The 20,504-nt window shown below is 42.6% G+C and overlaps 1 protein-coding gene across 1 annotated transcript in view; it reads left to right on the top strand.

Annotated features, from left to right (window-relative positions):
* The window catches only part of LOC147426695 (uncharacterized), a 74,285-nt gene extending 64,299 nt beyond the window's left edge, over positions 1-9,986 (top strand). The window contains exons 3-4 of the mRNA XM_086498231.1: positions 9,566-9,695; positions 9,891-9,986. Coding sequence (XP_086354357.1) covers positions 9,566-9,695; positions 9,891-9,986 — 226 coding nt within the window. The remainder of the gene's footprint in view (positions 1-9,565; positions 9,696-9,890) is intronic.
* The last annotated feature ends 10,518 nt before the right edge of the window (positions 9,987-20,504 follow it).

The following is a 20,504-nucleotide window of genomic DNA, read 5'->3' as shown; positions in this document are numbered from 1 at the left end:
ACGGCTTAGGGTTAGTGACTATTTGTTTGGTCGCTAATAGATAGCCATCTTTGGATCGTTATGGTATATCGTGTAAAGGCACCTAGGTTTGGCTGCTCCCAATTGGATTAGTGTAGCATTTTCCTGCTTAGGGCTAGTCACAGAGAGTTAGTAGCTTTTGGTTTGGCCGCTAAAAGATGGCACGCCGATTAAGGCGCTCTAAATCGGATTAGGGTGGCATTTGGTCATTTTAGTCGGCTTAAGGCTAGCCGCTAAGGGTTGGCAACTTAGAGTTAGCGGCTTAGGGTTAGCGACTTTTGGTTTGGCTGCAAATAGATGGCCATATTTGGAATGTTAGGGTACGCCATGTAAAGATGCTTAGGTTGGGCCGCTCCAAATCAGATTAATGTAGTGTTTGTCCATTTCAATCTACTTCGGACTATCCACTTAGGTTAGGCCATTTCAGTCTGCATAGGGCTAGTTGCTTAGGGTTAGCGGCTTAAGATTTGGCAGCTAATAGATAGTCGTGTTTAGGGTATTAAGGTAGGTTTTATAAAGCCGCTCATGTTATATTTCTCCAAATTGGATTAGAGGAGTGTTTAGCCATTTTAATCCACTTAGGGTTAGCGGATTTATATTTGGCTACTAATAGATGGCCGTGTTTGAATGGTTAGGGTAGGTCGTGTAAAGCCACTTAAGTTTGGCCGCTAAGATTTTTGGGATAGATTGTTACGTATTAGGAATTGTCCTCGATCAACATGCATTGTCATATAGACATGGGTATGTACTTATGTCGCACCCATGAATATAGGAATTGACCAATAAAGACGAGAATATTATCCAGCTGGTCGTGCAAAGACGTTGTTGGTTTGGTCGATTAGGGACATCGACAAATGGTTTGGTTGATTACCATAAGATGTGCAAAAAAGCTCATGATTTGGCCACTTAGGACTAGTGGAAGTTTTGGTTTGTCCATTATGGTTAGACGCGCAAAGACGTTTTTCGTTGGCTATTGGACCACAAATTAGGGCTAGATATTCGTCTGCTCAAATGATTCTATTAGCTCATGTTACACGCTCTAATAACAGTCAAGCCGTGTGCACTCACTACTATGAGTTGTTACTTTGTTTTGCAATCTTCATATTAATTATGGATGATAGGATGGCATGTCCTTGTATGCTATGTAAGCATCAAATATTTCAAAAACAAAAGATCTGTGATCAACATATACTCAACAACAGCCTTTTTTCTGTAGAACAGCTACAAGATCTACGTTATCAATATCATGGGCAAGAGAGAATAGGTCAAATCTTGGATATCAATATCGCTCCAGTCTCAACACGGACTCAATAGAGGAGGCGAACATCAAATGAAACACTATCTGTGGAGTCTACCCCATCCACCATCAATGCCACTTTTCAGAAAGTTGAGATGGATCAGATGTTGGATGTATTCTTTGACATGGACCCCCGCCATTGAAAGCCAAGGTGGAGGAAGCACCAGCAGTCAAGGCAACACTACCTCTCAACCTCAATCAGCTCATCCACACCAATGGCATGAGAATAACAAAGATGAAGGAGAGATGATGAAAGGCTTGCTCGCACGCCGCTTTACAGTGGTGTCAGAATTTATGTTCTTCGTACAACTTTGGTAATGCTTAACCTCAATCTATTTATGGATGGTTCGACACGAGTGTTTTAGAGCTTTTCAGGTAAATATAAAAATGTCATAGTAATTTATCGATCAGGTCAAAGTTCTTGTTTAAATTGTTTAAATGGTTTTGACAGATTGCTCAACGAGTAGATTTTGCCAGAAGGCAATCATACGCCTCCTACCTGACCCGCCGCCAAATAGCTGCTTACAAACTTGGGGATGTATTATCATAAAATCTATGCATGTCTTATTGATTGTGTGCGCCTTCAAAATGAGTATGAGTATTTGGAACAATGTCCCAAATGCGGATCAAATAGGTATAGAGAGGACACACAAGGGAAATTTGTCAATGCAAACATTCTACGACACTTTCCAATCATTCAAAGGATAAAGAGTATATTCAGATGAAATCCTATAGCAACTTTGATGACGTGGTATCAAAACACTAGATCTACGGATGGGGTGATGCGGGTGCCTGTTGATTCTCTTTCATGGAAGCACATAGAGGAACGATGGCTTGCATTTAAAAGAGAGACCTTGTTGTGGCCGTTTTGGTTTGGCAATGGATGGAGTAAACCCATTTGGAATTCGGAGTTCCTCATGGAGCACATGGCCTATTTTCTTGGTGAACTATAATCTTCCACCATGGTTGGCTATCAAGAAGGGCCATCTACTATTGTCACTTACTGTTCTAGGGAAGTACAAGGTAAAGAATATGGATGTTTATCTAGAACCACTTATTGAAGAGCTCCAGATCTTGTGGACATGGATTGATGTGGTTGACATGTCCCAACCGATCAATCGATGACATGTCCATGTGCAAGGCATTCTCATGTGTATCATGCATGATCGATCAGGCTTTGGTGAGTGTTCAAGTAAGTGCTTTTAAACCCCTATCTATATGCATTATGTAGATAGTGTTTGCTAAATGCTTGAACCCTTTTTGTTTCTTCTTTTTGGTTTCAAGGTTTGAGCTACTCAGGTAACCATGCATGTCCGCTATGTGGTCCTTGACTTGGCTTTCGTCGCTTAGATTATTTGGGCAAGATAGTGTACGAGGGGCATAGACGCATGACTTGTGTGGACCAAATATATGCAAAGACAACATGCATCCGTTAAAGGCGAGTGACTGGAAGAACATGTGGCAAGAATCAAGAGAGTTTATACCACCTAGGATTAAAAGACTCTATTTTTCACAATCTTCCATATTGGAGTGGTCTGCTTATCAATCATTTGCTCGACCCAATGCTTTTTTTTTTTAATGTGGGGAAGATCTTGTGGAAGACCATTAATGGACAAAGGGATAGGAAGGCGCAAAGAGATGACTTGTAAGCCGTGGGACAAAAACCAGACATGTGTCCTTAGGGACTTAAACCCTAATGGAAATTATGTGTATCCAAAAGCTCCATGGATTTTGAGAAAGACAGAGGAGAAACAAGTGAAGAGGGTCATATCTACAGTCAAAACTCCTATGGGGAGCATGTGGTGCTTGAAAATGCTTCTACTAAAGATGAAAAACTAAGTGGTCTAAAGTCTCATGATTGGCACAAGATAAAAATATATGCAATGTGAGTCAAAAATTATTTTACGTGCCACTAGTATCACAAGTACAAAGCTTTGTGGTCACATGGGTGACACTTCAGAGTGCAACAAATAGACAAATGAAGGGTCACCTTTGACAATGGTGTCAAGGCAAGCTTTGTTCAAGAAAGTCAAAGTAGTGTCGGGGATGAAAATACACAGACTTACTAGCTTGAATACTTTGGCTATATCCAAGAAATCTTGAAAATTAGCTTCAAAAAGTTTGATATTTTCATTTTTGATGTGAAGTAGTGCAAGGTTATTACTAGTGGTCCCAATGCAATTGTGTGCAAAGAGATGAGTGGATTGATTCAAGTCAACTCTAGGCGGGTGTGGACTGATGATGGGCATACATTTGTTCTTTTGCAGCATTGTGAACATGTTGTGTCTATCATAGATCCACTGTGGAAGTAAAAAGATGAAGAAGATTTGAGTAGACTACATTGGCTCTTTGTCATCCAAGTTGCTCCATGGAATAAACAAGTCTGCGGCGAAGAATTGGAGGTTGAGAACGAAGAGATAATTGAGCTTCGTGCATAGATTGCTGATGATTGAGATGATGAGCCTGAGCTTCAAGTCAATGCTATTCTTAAGCTGATGCATGCACCTAAATATGAGTGATTGGATATTGAGATAGATGTGGAGATTGATGGAGCCATGGAGTTTGATGACAAAAGATGTAGAAGTTCACATAGAGATAGATGTCTTTGGTGCATCATCTCTCATAGAATATGAGAGATTGTCTAGTGATTTTTGTTAGGAACTCTCTTGTAATGTCTATTTTTTATTAATGGATTTTAATTATTATCCAATAGTGAATTCCTAGTGATTTGTGGTTTGTTTGTATTGATTGAAATGTTTATTTGTGGTTAAGTGAAGTAACATATTGTATATATGTTGTTGGATTAGTTTTTGCATCCATGGTAGATGATGAGGAGCCATACTCTCTGAGTTTCAGTTTTTTTATTACTCCAGCCAGCATGTCACTCGAGCAGATGCAAACTTTCTTCTCATATTTTTCACCAGAGCAGTGTACAATGGCACATCAATTTTGGACAACAAGTCCTTCTAGACCATCTACAACTACTCTAACCCCTCAAACCACCGTTCCGATCACATCAACTGGTGGTGTCACACTTCAAACCAGCATACCAGTTACACTGACTGGTCGCTCTACATCGGAGACTACTCTTTCTTGTTCCTCTTCAAGACAACACAAAGATCTTGTTCAGGTGGTGGTGGTGGTGGTGGTTGTTGTGGTAGTGGCGCTATTGATACATCCACACTTTCGAGAGAGCGTCCACTCTCTCCTTAGTAGATAGTACACTGACGAGCACACCATGTACACCTTGGGGATCACATGAGTTTGATCCTACCAGCTTTGTATAGTGCAGTTTGGGCACTCTATGATGGAGCATTAGGAGGCTCAGGATGCGGAGAGAAAGAATTACATCATGGATGCCATTCACAGAGAGTAAAGGTCAACATAGGAATACAATCCAGTCTCCAATGATTGGATCAAGGCAGTGACCATTGCAATGACATCACATTGTCAATCTGAAGCACAAGATAGATACAAAGTTGGTGAGCCAAAGCTGGAATGGTTGGACACAGAGGAGTGGACATGGATTGCGTGAGAGCAACAAGAGCATCCAAAACATGTTCCAACACCAGCGAGATGCAGCCAGAGCATCCCTGGAGTCTGTAGGATCTTCTCATCTTGGGAGTGGAGGCTACGAGACTCTCCGACATGATTTTTTAAGTGTCATACACTATTTAAATAGCATATGTACATATGTTTTTTAATTGTTCATCTTATGATTAAGTGTTTATATTACAAGAGGTTGCCATGAAGCATCCTCTGACGGGTAAAGAGGAGAAATACGGATTCAACCATAGACTATTAGCTCTTCTTTGACAGCTTCAGGATGAGGGAGAGGACGTTGACTGGGAGGCCTTACCTTGATCAAGCTCGACGTGTGATATATTTTCATTTGTCTATGTTGATGTGTGGGTACTTATGTTTTGGTTCATATATGCACATATACAGTAGTTGTTAAGTTTATGTTTATGTATGTTTTGATTATGGTTCTGAGATAAGGTTATGGTTATGGTTTCAAAATGTGGTTAAATTTTGATTATGTTTATGGTTATGTCATTTTTGATTATGTTTATGGTTATGTCAGTTTTGATTATAGTTATGTTTAAGGTTATGGTTATGGTTTTAGAATTCGGTTATGGTTATGGTTATGGTTTGAAGTTATGGTCATGCTTATGGTTATAGTTTGAGGTTATGGTCATGCTTATGGTTATGGTTTTGAAATTCAGTTATGGTTATGGTTTGAGGTTATGGTTATGGTTTCAAAATTTGGTTACGGTTATGGTTAAGGTTTCAAAATTGGATTATGGTTATGGTTTCAAAATTCGTTTTTGGTTATGGTTATGGTTTTAGATTTTGATAATGGTTTTAGTATTCGGCTATGGTTATGGTTTGAGGTTATGGTTATGGTTACGCATAAGGTTATAAAAATGGTTTCAGACTTCACTTACGGTTATGTTTTGTGATTTGCACGATGGTTATGGTTTGCAAGTATTGATATGGTTATGTTTTGTGGATCTTGTCTCATGGTCAATATGTTCTCACACATCTGTGGACTTTTCAAGAAAAACAAAGGTGGAGTGCGGTTGCTTTTGCACTCTCTCCTTTGAGCAAAGAGGGCTGGTTTTGGTGTTGCAGTACATGCAGCACCAGATGCAATTCCTCTCTTCTCAAAAACATTTTGCATGTTTTGGAATTGGTATGGGCGTCGGTATGATCATTGGTATGCGCATCTGTATGGGCGTCGATATGGATGTATTAAATTATAGCGCATATATCTATGCCATGTGTACGATGCGTATACCAACGTGACGGTACTGATACCCACATCGATACGCATATCGACGTCTATGTTTTTTCTAAACCTAGTTTTTTTTTGTCGGTACAGGCGCCGATATCCGCGTGACATGTTGTAATCTCTCTCTCTCTCTCTCTCTCTCTCTCTCTCTCTCACACACACACACACACACACACACACACACACCCTAAAGGAGGACCCACACCCTAAAGGAGGAGTGGGACAAACTGATCGATAGGCCAAATTGGACCACTATTGCAATATAATAGAAAACCCTAAGATCTCTCTAAGAGGACAATTTAACCTTGTTTTCAATAATGTGAATTGGTACAAAAAACCACCATGTGTGTTAAACCCACAAGTTATGACAAAGGAGGGAGGAGATAGAACCTCCACACTATCTCACATGTGCACACTTCACTTGCAATCAACAATTGGGATCACAAGGGCCGTTTGATGCATTTTGGTAAATTCAAAAGATTCGGTGAATTGTGGATGAAAAAATAAATTCAGGAAAGTTAATAAATTTGGGTTGTCTTGTGTCCAATTCTTGAATCAACAACCCCTCCCTTGTGACCCATGTGCTCTAGCCCACATACATGCATGCAATTATTGATATATGTATGCATACTATTACGAAGTTGCGGCACGTTTGTAAATTAGGTGGCATTCAGACAGACTGTCTCAAAAACAAAGAGAAATAATGGTGCGCTCCCTCTATGACACTCACAGATTGGGGAAGCAAGAGTATGGAATGTCTGGACCCACTAATAGAATGGGCGGCCATCCCCCTCGGAATAAGATATTTCCATCCACTTTTGTAGCGCAAAAAAGACGGTGGTGCAGCCAAAGTGTGTCGACTCTAGAAGGTGGCATGGGCAGATGTATGGAGCCAAGCAGAGGCATGGCAGAGGAATGGAGCAACTAGGAGGATCGTGGGATGGCAGGTAGCAGCAGAAGTGTATGTATGATGCGGCTTATAGGCCAAGAAAGGATCCATAAGGGGCTAATTGGGGTAGAAGGTGAAGGATATGCGAAGTGTAGCCTTTGGGTCCAGGAATGAAGAGCTTGATGTGCTAAAAAAGCAGGTCCATACGGCTCATCAAACCGAGCTACGGAGCCCAAGTTATTGAAGGTTAAAGTTTTAGCAGTTTGCAGATTCTTGCCAGACAGGGCAGCTGGGTACAGGTGATCCAAGTGAAACTTGGGGTATAGGTGTGTAGAGCTCAATTATGCAGCCTACCCGTCTTTTTGAATTGCGGATCCGAGCCATGGTTTGCAAGATATGATCATTTGAAGTTTTTCTGGGGGTCGGGTCTGAGCCCACTTGGCCATATTGGAGAATGTGCTATCTGACATCTTTTGAGCACCGACGAAGTTCTACAGTAGGGTGTGCATCATATGGAGCTAGCAAGAAGTGACTGCATGCCAAACGGAGTTCGGAGCGGAAAGATATGGAAGTTGGAAGTTTGGGTGCCCTTGTCCAAAGGTGATTGCAAATGATTTTTTCACTTTTTGAAAGCCTTGGTTCGAGGATGCCGAGGGGTCAAAGTGCAGATACAGAGAGTGCGGTTGGAGCCAGAAAGATGAAGTTTCAGTAGGTTGTTACGGCTCGGCAATATGACTTTGGAGTAGAGCATGGAAGCCTGGTAAATACAGGTCCAAAAAAAAATCTCGGGTTAAAAAAATAAAGGGGTTTTTTTGAAGTTCAAAAATCTTGGGGCCTATGGATCTGACACATGGTATGCAAAAAACCCACATACACAGTGTAAACCCAGGGGGCGCAGTATATATACTGGAGAGTGGCTCCTCATTAGCATACAAGGGGAGAGAGAGGGGAGCTCTCCTCCCATGGCTATGGTGCACGGCGTTGGTGCTACTGTGGCGGTCGTTGACGGTGGTTGGTGGCGATTTTGGCAAGATACGGCGAGGTAGGCCGGCATTGGCGCCCGTGTGGTTGGTGTCGGTGATGATGTGGTAGGTAGTAAGAGGGTGTGCCTGCGCCCGCAAAGGGCCAAACATTTTTGAGGAGAAAGGGTTGTACACCCCCCCCCCCCCCAATAGCGACATCGCTATTGCCTCGACAAGGGAGGGGTCCCGCTACTAAGAGGAGCCAACAAGGGCAATTGAAGAGTAAGCCCAGGCAAGAGATGCCCAAGGGAGATCCGGCCGGCCAAAGGGAAAGGGACCAAAACAAAAGGTGTAGCATGCAAGTGTGTCCAAAAATAAAATATGCCAAGTGGTGGCAATGCAAACCAATTCTAAATAGAGCTCCAAATGAAGTGCACGACATGGAAGATCACCCCATTTTTCTTTTTTGGGACTCCTAGGCACACCCCTATAAAAGGTTGTAAATGCAAAAATTTGAGGGTCTTTTGGACCAAGGTGGCTTTTTTGCCTGTGTGTGTGATTGGAAGCTTGAAGCTTGTGTGTGGCTAAGCTTGCCATTGAAGCTGCATACTTGGTTGTACTAGTCCCTATGCAATAATACCACTCATTTTTCCCCAATCTCTTGTGTTGCTTCTCCCCATTCCCCTCCTCTTCTCTCGCTCTTCGTGTATTGGCCATTGCTTGCAGAGGGTTTTCCTGAAGCTTGAAAGGTGCTACCAAGAGGGCAGATTAGGAGTGTTTTGTGAGTTGGAAAGGGTGAGTTGAGCGGTGTGGGTGCATTTGTGCTGTGAAGTTTTTTCTACAAGGTGTGAGGTAGTTGTTTTGTATGCTAAAGCGGAGTTGTTAGTGCAAATTAGCCAATTTGAAGGTGTTATTTGAGAGGTTAGGGGTGTTGTGGAATCCCTGGGCTATAGAGAGGCAAATATTTTGTGTGTTGGGTGTGTTCCCAATTCCCCCTCTCCATCTTCTGGTGCCCCCACTGAGGAGCTGTCTGATGCTCCAATTTGTGGTTGAATGTGGTGTTTTTTAGCCGACGAAGCGGTTGGCTGACGGTCGAGACGTTTGATGGTCGGGTTTGAAGCTGAAAAGAGATGGTGGAGCCAGGTTTTGGTCCCGTATTTACGGGCGTTGAAGATCCCGAGGATCGGTTAGCAGATTTTGAATTATGGTTGTTGTCGATGCGTATGTCGACGGATTCAAAAAGGTTAGAGACGGTGCCGCTGTTGATGCGAGGAGGAGCCAAGGTGTGGTTCGATGGTTTAAAGAGCAGTGATCGAGAATCATGGAAAAGGTTGCAGAGTCAGTTTCTGGAGCGGTTTCGAGAGATGATTACGGCAGAAAAAGGCTGAAGGCGGTACACCAGGATGTAAGTAAAGATTTCTCTATTTTCATTGAGCAGTTTGAAGCTTGTTGGAAGCAGTTAGAGATTGCTACTGGGGTCAAAAGCAATCAATCTTTGAAGCTGTCAAAGTTGTTAGAGTGCTTGCATCTGAGGATTAGAGAAAAGGTCGAAGATGGTGCAGATACCTATGAAGATATGGTCTATCTGGCAAAGATAAGAGCAGAAAGGTGAAGCGGAAGTTGGAGTTGGGAATGCTAAATCCAGTAGATTATATGCCTATTGCGGAGGTAGCGAAGTGCTCTTGGGCCCAACCAAAGGTGATTCCAATTCTGCAAAATGCAAGGCCTATGGAGGTAAGACCTACTATTGGTTATGTTCCTTGGAGGTTTCCGATTTGTGATGTGCATGTGCCGAGAGTGGAAGAGCTTGTCAACGAGGAGAAGCTCCATGTCGAGGTGAACCAAGATGCAAAAGTGGTAGCGGATGTGGAGGTGCCAGTACGGATTGAAGAGGTAAAGCATGTTCTTGTTGAAAGTTTGCATGAAAAGGTAGCAGAATGCGATCGAGATGCAGATATCGAGGGTTCAGAAGCTGATGGAGAAAGTTTGCAAAGTGGTGAAGATGGTCAAGCTTTTGTGGAGTAGCAAGTGGATGCACATGTTGATACGGAGTTGATATATGATGCCGATGCCGATGATGATACAAGCTCGATTTGTTGGGATACAAGCGAGGAAAATAGTGCCGATGAGTCCACATCCTATGACGAGGAGACGGAATCTGATTAACCCGAACTGGTAAAGGTAAAGCTTCCCTCTTATATGTTTGATGATATGGTAATAGCCCATGTGCGAGAAGATCAGGGAACAGAGCAAGCCGAGATGCTTGATGAAAGCAAGCTCAGATGCTTGATGAAAGCCAAATGGTGTGGTCTAGACCTACCGATGATGGAATGCAGGTGAAAGTGGTGTGTGGTGCCATGCTAATGGTTGTGCTGATGAAAGTAGTGGTGGAATGTGCCGTGATGGTGCAGCAGATGCACCATTTTGCTAAGGGTGATGAAGCGGCCATGCCTATGGAGGAACTTGAGATGGATGCGGTAGAAAACGAGTTTCTCTCTTCCATAGAGGGGCATGATGCAGCGATAGAAGAGGTGATTGCAGGACAGGTAATTGAAGCTGACCAAGCGGTGGTGTTGGTCAACCTTGAAGGGCCGGTTGACAAGGAAGGGCTCGATGATGCTGGAATTGAGTGTGTGGCCAAAGAGGAGGTTGTGATGCCAAAGACGGAGGAGATTCCGATGCAGCAGACATGTCCAATGGTGGAGAAAGGAGAATCTCAAGCAGTGGCTTTGCTTCCAGTGAAGGTATGTGAATTATGGTTGATGAAAAAGATGGTAGATACAGCTCTATGGAGGCTAGTTCAGCAGGTGCAGGTTTCTATGCTCAAGGCCTCCACTTTATTTGGTTGGGAGGGAGGTTCAGACATGTGTTGTAGCTTGGTGTCAGGTACATGTGTTTTTGATGATGATATGCTTGGTGCTGCTTGGTATGGAGTAGACAGGTTGCAAAGGAATGCATGGAGTGCTGAAGGTAGGCTATGGGCAGTCTACACACATGGTGGTCTAGGTGCTTGGGTAGGGCAGTATTGGAGATTGTTGCAGATGGTTGAAAGTGAACAGAGCCAGGTGTTTGATCCAGTTAGAAGCTATGTGATGCAGGGGGTGGGGAAACCCACTTGAAGGTTTGGCAATAGGGTACAATAAAACAGTGTACATATGGTTTTTTAGTTTTCTCATAGTGTGTGCCAGGTTTTGCAGTTTATAGTGGAATAAAGCTCTTTTGTGGTTGAGCATAAATGCGCAACAGGGGGGTGGTCAATGATGGTGCAGCCAAAGTGTGTCGACTCTGGAAGGTGGCATGGGCAGATGTATGCAGGCAAGCAGAGGCTTGGCAGAGGAATGGAGCAACTAGGAGGATCATGGGATGGCAGGTAGCAGTGGAAGTGTATGTATGATGCGCCTTATAGGCCAAGAAAGGAACCATAAGGGGCTAATTGGGGTATCAGGTGAAGGAGATGCAAAGTGCATCCTTTGGGTTCAGGAATGGAGAGCTTGAAGTGTTGAAAGAGAAGGTCCAGACGGCTCATCAAACCGAGCTACGGAACCCAAGTAAATAAAGGTTAAAGTTTTAGCGGTTTGTAGATTCTTGCTGGACAGGGCAGCAGGGTACAGGTGATCCAAGTGAAACTTTGGGTATAGGTGTGTAGAGCCGAATTCATTGAGCCTACCCGTCTTTTCGGATTACGTATCGGAGCCATGGTTTGCAAGATATGATCATTTGAAGTTTTTCTGGGGGTCGGGTCTGAGCCCACTTGGCCGTATTGGAGAATGTGCTATCTGGCATCTTTTGAGCACCGACAAAGTTCTACAGCAGGGTGTGCATCATACGGAGCTAGCAGGAAGTGACTACATGCCAAACGGAGTTCGGAGCGGAAAGACATGGAAGTTGGAAGTTTGGGTGCCCTTGTCCAAAGGTGATTGCAGATGATTTTTTCACTTTTTGAAAGCCTTGGTTCGAGGATGCCGAGGGGTCAAAGTGCAGATACAGAGAGTGCGGTTGGAGCCGGAAAGATGAAGTTTCAGTAGGTTGTTACGGCTTGGCGATATGACTTTGGAGCATAGCATGGAAGCCTTGTAAAGGCAGGTCCAAAAAAAAAGCTTGGGTTAAAAAAATAAAGGGGTTTTCTTGAAGTTCAAAAGTCTTGGGGCCTATGGAGCTGACACTTGGCATGCAAAAAACCCACATGCACAGTGTAAAACCCAAGGGGCACAGTATATATACCGAAGCGTGGCTCCTCATTAGCATACAAGGGGAGAGAGAGGGGAGCTCTCCTCCCATGGCTATGGCGCGCGGCGTTGGCATTGCTGTGGCGGTCGTTGACGGTGGTTGGTGACGATTTTGGAAAGGTCCGGCGAGGCGGGGTGGCAGTGGTGCCCGCGTGGATTGGTTTTGGTGATGACGTGGTAGGCAGTAAGAGGGTGTGCCCGCGCCCGCAAAGGGCCAAACATTTTTGAGGAGAAAGGGTTGTACCCCCCCCGCCCCCAATAGCGACATCGCTATTGCCTCGACAAGGGAGGGGTCCCGCTACTAAGAGGAGCCAACAAGGGCAATTGAAGAGTAAGCCCAGGCAAGAGATGCCCAAGGGAGATCCGGCTGGCCAAAGGGAAAGGGACCAAAACAAAAGGTGTAGCATGCAAGTGTGTCCAAAAATAAAATATGCCAAGTGGTGGCAATGCAAAACAATTCTAAATAGAGCTCCAACTGAAGTGCACGACATGGAAGATCACCCCATTTTTCTTTTTTGGGACTCCTAGGCACACCCCTATAAAATGTTGTAAATGCAAAAATTTGAGGGTCTTTTGGACCAAGGTGGCTTTTTTGCCTGTGTGTGTGATTGGAAGCTTGAAGCTTGTGTGTGGCTAAGCTTGCCATTGAAGCTGCATACTTGGTTGTACTAGTCCCTATGCAATAATACAACTCATTTTTCCCCAATCTCTTGTGTTGCTTCTCCCCATTCCCCTCCTCTTCTCTCGCTCTTTGTGTATTGGCCATTGCTTGCAGAGGGTTTGCCTGCAGCTCGAAAGGTGCTACCAAGAGGGCAGATTAGGAGTGTTTTGTGAGTCAGAAAGGGTGAGTTGAGCGGTGTGGGTGCATTTGTGCTGTGCAGTGTTTTTTGTAAGGTGTGAGGTAGTTGTTTTGTATGCTAAAGCGGAGTTGTTAGTGAAAATTAGCCAATTTGAAGGTGTTATTTGAGAGATTAGGGGTGCTGTGGAATCCCTGGGCTATAGAGAGGCAAATATTTTGTGTGCTGGGTGTGTTCCCTATTCCCCCTCTCCAACGGGCTCATGTTGGATTTCTAAACTACCTCAAATAGGAAATTCAACAACCATAGATCCATGTTTCAGCACTAGCGCTTTGTGAGGTTTGTGAATAGTAGGAGAAGAACACTCCTTGATCGTCCTAGGTCCTCCATGAGTAGTCTGCTAAATGTAACCTTAGGGGCTTGAGATCGAAAGGTCCAAGATCCACACACCCATTTCTTTTCTTGGGAGAAAACAGCAAATTGAATTAAAAAAGAGACAAAGGGAAAGTACGAGGCCTCAAAGAAAGGGAAAGAGGCGGTCCCATCATAAAGGGTTAAAGAAGACTACAAGTATCAGCCATTAAGGCTCTTTCTCTATTGGTTACAGGGAAGACTTCTTTGAATAGAATACAAAGGATTAGTAGGGACATCCTTAACAAACCGAAGGGATAATTTAGCAAGGATTTTCATTTCAGAAAGGAAAGCATAGGTAGTCTTTAAACTCGAGAACAATGAATAAAGCATCCAACCTTTGAATCCGGGAAAACCAAATGAAGGCCTTCCTCCTTAGATTCCAAAGAGGGATATCCAGCTGATGACATTCTCCCAACAGAAGCTCCAAGTATGAGAAATATCGGGGGTGGAGTGGTGCACAAGCTTTAGTGAGCTAATGAATAAGAGGCTTTAGCTTAGGGCACAACATAAACAAATGAAGGACATCTTGTTGTTGTCCACATCTAGGACACGATCCATTGCCAATGCCTACTTTCAGAGCTTTGCTGCATGTTCAGAGGCCTTGGGGAAAGACCAGCCAATTGAGGAAAGAATGCTTGATAGGAATGCGAAAGATCCAAATAGATTTGAATCTAAACATCCATTGCTTTCTACTCCATGAGACTTTCCATTTTGGGTTGAGTTGGCTTTTAAATTTGTATCAAATTTTGAAGTGAAGCCTAGCTACTTAAAGATCATTCCTGCAACATGTAGGAGTGTGTTACCCTTGCAAAAAAAAAGTGCTACTAATGACTTTGAGCTCGTGAAGATGGGGCAGCCTACTAGTTAATTTTGCAAGACAGCCAGAAGACAAATGAAATTTATTGCAGATTTTAATATGAGTGAGCAGTACGCCCTAGTGGTGAATGTCCCCCCAAGTCTTCACCTCTTTTTTAAAGAATTTGTGAGCTCTTATGCTTAAAACAAAACCCTTATTATGGTATCTGACCAAACCAGATTGAATCCTACATACATGGTTAGCAAGAAGTTCATTAGGAAAATGCCAAAAATTTTCAATGTCAAGCCAAGCATTCCAAAATCTGGCTGATATGGACTGAGCCGGACATTTGATCTCAAATGGAGATGTGATGATATCCCAAATGGAAAGTTCAGTCCAAACCTTGTAGTTCTTAAGGTTGCATTTATATGCAGTGATCCTGAGAAGAGAAACCCAATAATCAGTAAATTGCACTGCTCTATAGATCCATTTAGCTGCTAACTTAGTGGCAATCTTGTCAAGATCTAGGACACCCAATCTTCCTCTAGTTTTGTGCAAACAACAAGTGTTCCAGGAAACTTTAGGTACTTCAACACCCAGATCATTTCCACCCCAAAGGAATCTTTTGGCTAATTGTATGGCTTGATTAAGTTGCAGCTTGGAGGGTTTCCAATAGGAGATGTAGTAGATTAAGGAAGGGAGTAGGTAATGGTTGAGCACAAAGACCTTAGAGGAGAGAATAGGCTGCATATTGTGCCATTGGTACACTTTCCTTTTGAATCTGTCAAGAACCCACTTCCATCTATGTTCCATCAAAATCGTAAACCCCATAAGCATACCCAGTAGTCTAAAATTTTGCCCATCTGGAATAGTATGACATTTGGCATTCGGTAGTGAAACTGGCATATCCCCATTGGAGGACTTGAACCCTATCTTAGAGTGGTTAATTACAAATCCACTAGCCAAAAAAAAAAAGTTAAGACGGTCCAGAAATCCCTCATCAGAATTACTATCAGCATGCATAAGAGCATTTGTATCATCTGCAAACTCTTGGAGACAAAGGGCAAAGGAGGCCCCTTGGATATTAATGCCTTCATTGATTCTATTTTTGATCAGCCACCCAAGAGCATGGCATTACCAAAAAGAAGATGCACAAATCTAATGAACATCTTCCCAAAGCCAATGTCATGCAGGGATTGACGTATAAAATCCCACTCCATTCTGTCATATGCCTTATCAAAGTCAACTTTGAAGAAATAGTAGTCTTGATCAATGTCAGCAACATATTCCATCCCTTCCCGCAGAGTGATCATAGCATCCACAATAAATCTACCTCTGATGAAGCCTTTTTTATCTTTAAGAATAATTTGATCCATCAAATGACTAATTCTTCTGGCCAAACAAAGGGAAAAATTTTTGTAGAGGGTTGTCAGACAAGTTATAGTCCTCCAGTCGCGCAAATCTCCTCCTTGCTGTCTTTTTTATGGATGAGTTTGACAACTCATGTGTTGATGCTAGCAGGAAGAGCTCCTCTCCTAGTGGATTCTTGCCAAATACTAGAGAGTTAGGGGACTAAAAATTCTTGATATTCCAAAAAAAACTCATTATGTATACCATCTATCTCATGAGATTTTCCAGTCTTAAGCTTAGAGATAGCTTCTCTAATCTCCCCCTCAGAGATGGGCTGATCCAGGAGCTTGGCACTTTGAGTAGAAACAGTTCTCTTTCTCTTTAGAGCAATTTGATCACTTGCTTCGTGGATAGCCCTGGCTCTCTTAGGGGCATTAGATAATATTGGAAAAACATTATGAGAAATGTCCAAGTTCTCTTGATGAGTGGTGGCAATAGTGCCAGTTTCATTTTTAAGAAAAGGAACATATTCGTTGGACTTTTTCTTTTTCAAAAGTTTAAACATGATTTTTGTAGGTCTATCCATCTTTCTAGCCTAGAACTCTCTAGTATACACAAGGGCTTCACTAGCTTCTAAGAGCTCTTCTTGTCTAAGCTTTTCTCTCAGGGCAATCAAATCAGGAGCAGGAGGATCTGAGCACTTAGACTTTCTTCAATCTAAAGAATTTGGCCAACTCTCATCATTCTCCTCTTAGCCCTAGTCTCTTCAACAAGCTTCTTATAAAAAAGCAGAAGATGTTGAATCTTTTTCACTGCTTTTTCCCATGAAATGAAAGGCTTTTGAGAAGAATCAAACTCAAAACATAAAATATTTTAAACTTTTTCTTTAACAACATTCAGCTTCATCAAAGATTGATCAATATGCACCCATCCTGCTCTATGATTGTTCTCTAATCTAATTAATTCAAAGATGACTGGCTTATGATCAGACAACAAAAGAGAGGAATTGACTTTACACTCAATTGACGAGTGATCATGTAGTAGACTTACTAAAAAATAAAGCATGTCCCGGATTGTCTGTTACTCCAGGTGCAGCTACAATTCTCTGAAACATCTAACAGATCTAACCAACAACAAAACAAGGTTAGAGAATTGAGACATTTCTAACCAGCTTAAGCACTTTTTGTCAGAGAAGGAGATTGAGGCATAGACGTTCAAGATAGTGTAGTTGATGTTAAGTATGGAGCCTAATTTACCCCTTGTAATTTTTTGTGTTAAAATTGCACATTTGTAAGGCCCCCATTATGAGGAGAAGCCATCGTGCATGAAGAAAAATAACTCGTCGGAAAATAATATCACTCGTCGGGAACCAAAATTTTAACGCCCAGTCTCGAGCCTAAGCTCGAAAGGCTTCGTCGGAATATTATGGCTGGACGGCGGCTGAAAAGTGGTCGAAAACGATTGGTCGGTTGGCCGGTGGCCAGTAGTCAATGGCCGGTGGCCGATGGTCGGAAGTCAATGGCCAGTGGTCGAATTCAAAAGCGGACTTCTCTTCTCAAGGGCGGCCACACGTGGGCGGATTTGAGGGTCCGATTTGGACTTATCTACACAAGGGCGGCTACACATGGCTGCCTCTCATGAGAGAGGGCATCCCTTTTGGCCTATAAAAGGAGGCCATTTCTACACACATTTCATAGTGTGAAATTTATGCAACAAGGTGGGTGTGAGGTGGTGAGAGTGAAGCAAGGTGGGAGCTCCAAAAGGGTATAATCCCTTTGTAACCTACTTTTTGTTTTGAAGTACTAAAGCCATTGAGTGGCTGCTTTCACGTGGACGTCGCCCACATTGGGTGAACCACGTATATCGTGTGTTCTCTCTCTCTCTCTCTCTCTCTCTCTCTCTCTCTCTCTCTCTCTCTCTCTATAATCTTTTGTGTGTGTAAATATGTCTCTCCATTAAGTAATCTACTCAATTATCTACTTAGCTACGTCATATTTCCTAACAACTGGTATCAGAGCAAGGTTTTCTCATAGCTAAAGTATCTCAAGGAAAGGATTTCTTGAATTGAGTGGGAGTTATGACGGAGGAAGGGAAGCTCAAGATTGAAAAGTTCACGGCAAAAACTACCAACATTGGAAGATGCAAATTGAAAACTATCTCTACCAGAAGGACCTCCATTTGCCACTTTGCCACTAGACGGTCTTGCGAAGAAGCCTGCAACAAATGAAGCATGGATTGTCCTTGATCGAAAGGCACGGGGAACAATCTGGTTAAGCTTGGCGTCAACGGTGGCCTTCAATGTTTCGAAGATGTAGACCACGGAGGACTTGATGAAGTCACTTGATGACTTCTACAAGAAACCATCGGCATCCAATAAGGTATTTCTTATGAAGCGCTTGTTAAATCTAAAGATGGCAGAGAATGGTTCAGTTGCAGAACACTAAATGACTTTAATACAAACATAAGTCAACTTCGATCTGTGAAAATCAATTTCGATGACAAAGTGTACTATCATCTCTACCGGATAGTTGGGACAGCCTTGTGACGGCTATAAGTAATTCTATTTTTGGTACAAATACTCTCAAGTTTGATGATGTTGTGGGTGTTCTCCTAAGCAAGGAAATATGAAGGAGAAGCACAGGAGAATCATCAAGTGTTGCACTGTCAGTGGAAACAAGAGGAAGGCCTAAGGAGAGGTTCAAAAACCAAAAGGGTCGTGATCACTCAAGACGGAGCAAGTCATGCACAAAGTCAGTTCTTGAATGTCGGAACTGCGGCAAGAAGGGCCACGTCAAGAAGGATTGTTGGTCTAAGAAGAAGAAGGAGACTAAGTCTCAAGAAAACAAGCCAACATCAAAGGCCAATGTGGCAGGTAAAGTAGAGCAAGATGCTCTAATTCTCTCATTAGACAATGTGTCTAATTCCTGGATAGTAGATTCTGGGGCTTCATTCCTTGCGACACCACACAAGCAACATTTTCAAGATTACCAACATTTCCAAGATTACACCAAAGGTAATTTTGGGTATGTATACTTGGGAGATGATCAAGCTTGTGAGATTGTAGGAAAAGGTACAATTTCTATCAAAACTGCTAACAAAAATGAATGGAAGCTTAAAGATGTTAGGCATGTTCCTTCTCTTCGGGAAAATTTGATCTCTACAGGATAATTGGACAATGAAGGTCACAACATTGCATTCGGAAACAAATGGTGGAAGATCTCAAAGGGATATTTGGTGGTTGCCAAGGGAGAAAAGTTCGGCACACTTTACTTGTGTACTATCAGCACACAACCTTCAACTTGTGCAGCAACTATATAAGTTTACAGTGCGGTGTGGCACTAGCGGCTTGGGCATATGAGTGCAAAGAAATGCAAATCATTCAAACAAAGAAGCTTCTGCCACGTTTGAAAGAAGTGGACTTAGAGTTCTGTGAAGATTGTATTTATGGTAAACAAAAGAGGGTAAAATTTCAAAAATCTGGAAATGAAAGAAAGAAATAAAAAACTTGAGTTGGTTCATTCTGATGTTTGGGGTCCTGCAAGTACACCATCACTTGGTGGCTCATTGATGTAACATTCATAGACTATGCGACTAGAAAAACATGGGTTTATGTCATGAAGACTAAGTCCGATGTATTTTCTATATTTCAAAGGTGGAAAGCCTTTGTGGAGAATGAAAGAGGTACCAAGGTTAAATGCCTCAGATCCGATAATTGAGGCAAATGTTGCAGCCAAGATTTTGAAAGCTTTTGTGCTAGCGATGGCATTTGTAGGCAAAGGACAACCCCAAGGACACCTCAAGAAAATGGGATTTCGAAAAGGATGAACAGGACAATCATGGAGCGAGCACGAAGCATGTGGCTACATGCAGGCCTACCGCTTGAGCTTTGGGCGGAAGCTGTAAGTACATCTGTGTACTTAATCAACCGGTCACCCTCAACAGCATTGGATGGGGGAGTTCCAGAAGAGGCATGGACAGGTAAACCGATGAATTATGCATTTCTCAAAGTGTTTGGGTGTGAGGCTTTCATGCACATAGATAGAAGCCTAAGATCAAAGCTAGATGCAAAGTCCAAAAAGTGTTTCTTCATTAGCTATGGAGAAGGTGACTTTGGGTATCGCCTATGGAATCCTGAAGATGGTAAAATATTAAGGAGTAGGGATGTAATTTTTAATGAACAAAATATGTACAAATATTACTTGGAAAGAAAACAAACAAAAGAAACAAGTGATGAGTACATGGAGCTTGAGGACGGTGAAGACTCAAGGACTGCAAACGGTAACAATGTGCAACAACATTAACCAAATGAGGAGCCCCAACCTATTCCCTGAAGATCTAAAAGAGCAAGTAGACCTCCAGAAAGGTTTGTTCCTTCCTTCAACCATCTCTTGATCTTAGACTCTGGAGAACCGGAATCATACAAAGAAGGTATGCAACACGAATCCAAAGAAGAATGTACGAAGAGCATGCAAGTGGAGATGGACTCACTACATCTCAACCAAACATGGGAGTTGGTTGAGTTGCCTAAAGGTAAGCGGGCACTTCAAAACAAATGGGAGTACAAGCTGAAGGAAGAAGAAGGTGGGAACAAAAGGTACAAGTCTAGGCTTGTGGTAAAAGGGTTTTCTCAAAAGAAAGGTATTGACTTCAATAAAATATTTTCTCCTATTGTAAAAATGAACTCAATTAGGCTTGTCTTAAGCCTTGTGGCTGCTCATGATCTAAATCTTGAGCAAATGGATGTAAATACTGCATTCCCTCACGGTGACTTAGAGGAGAAAATTTACATGCTTCAACCAAAGGGGTATGAAGTAAAAGGTAAGGAGAAAATGGTTTGCAGATTAAAGAAAAGCTTGTATGGTTTAAAGCAAGCATCAAGACAATGGTACTTAAAGTTCAATCGATGGATGTTAGATCATGGATTCAAAAGATGCAACTCAGATCATTGCGTCTATACGAA

Source organism: Adiantum capillus-veneris, chromosome 24 (assembly GCF_014529385.1).
Source record: "Adiantum capillus-veneris isolate H3 chromosome 24, ASM1452938v2, whole genome shotgun sequence".
NCBI classification, from domain to species: domain Eukaryota; kingdom Viridiplantae; phylum Streptophyta; class Polypodiopsida; order Polypodiales; family Pteridaceae; genus Adiantum; species Adiantum capillus-veneris.
This window is presented reverse-complemented; position numbering and strand designations above follow the sequence as displayed.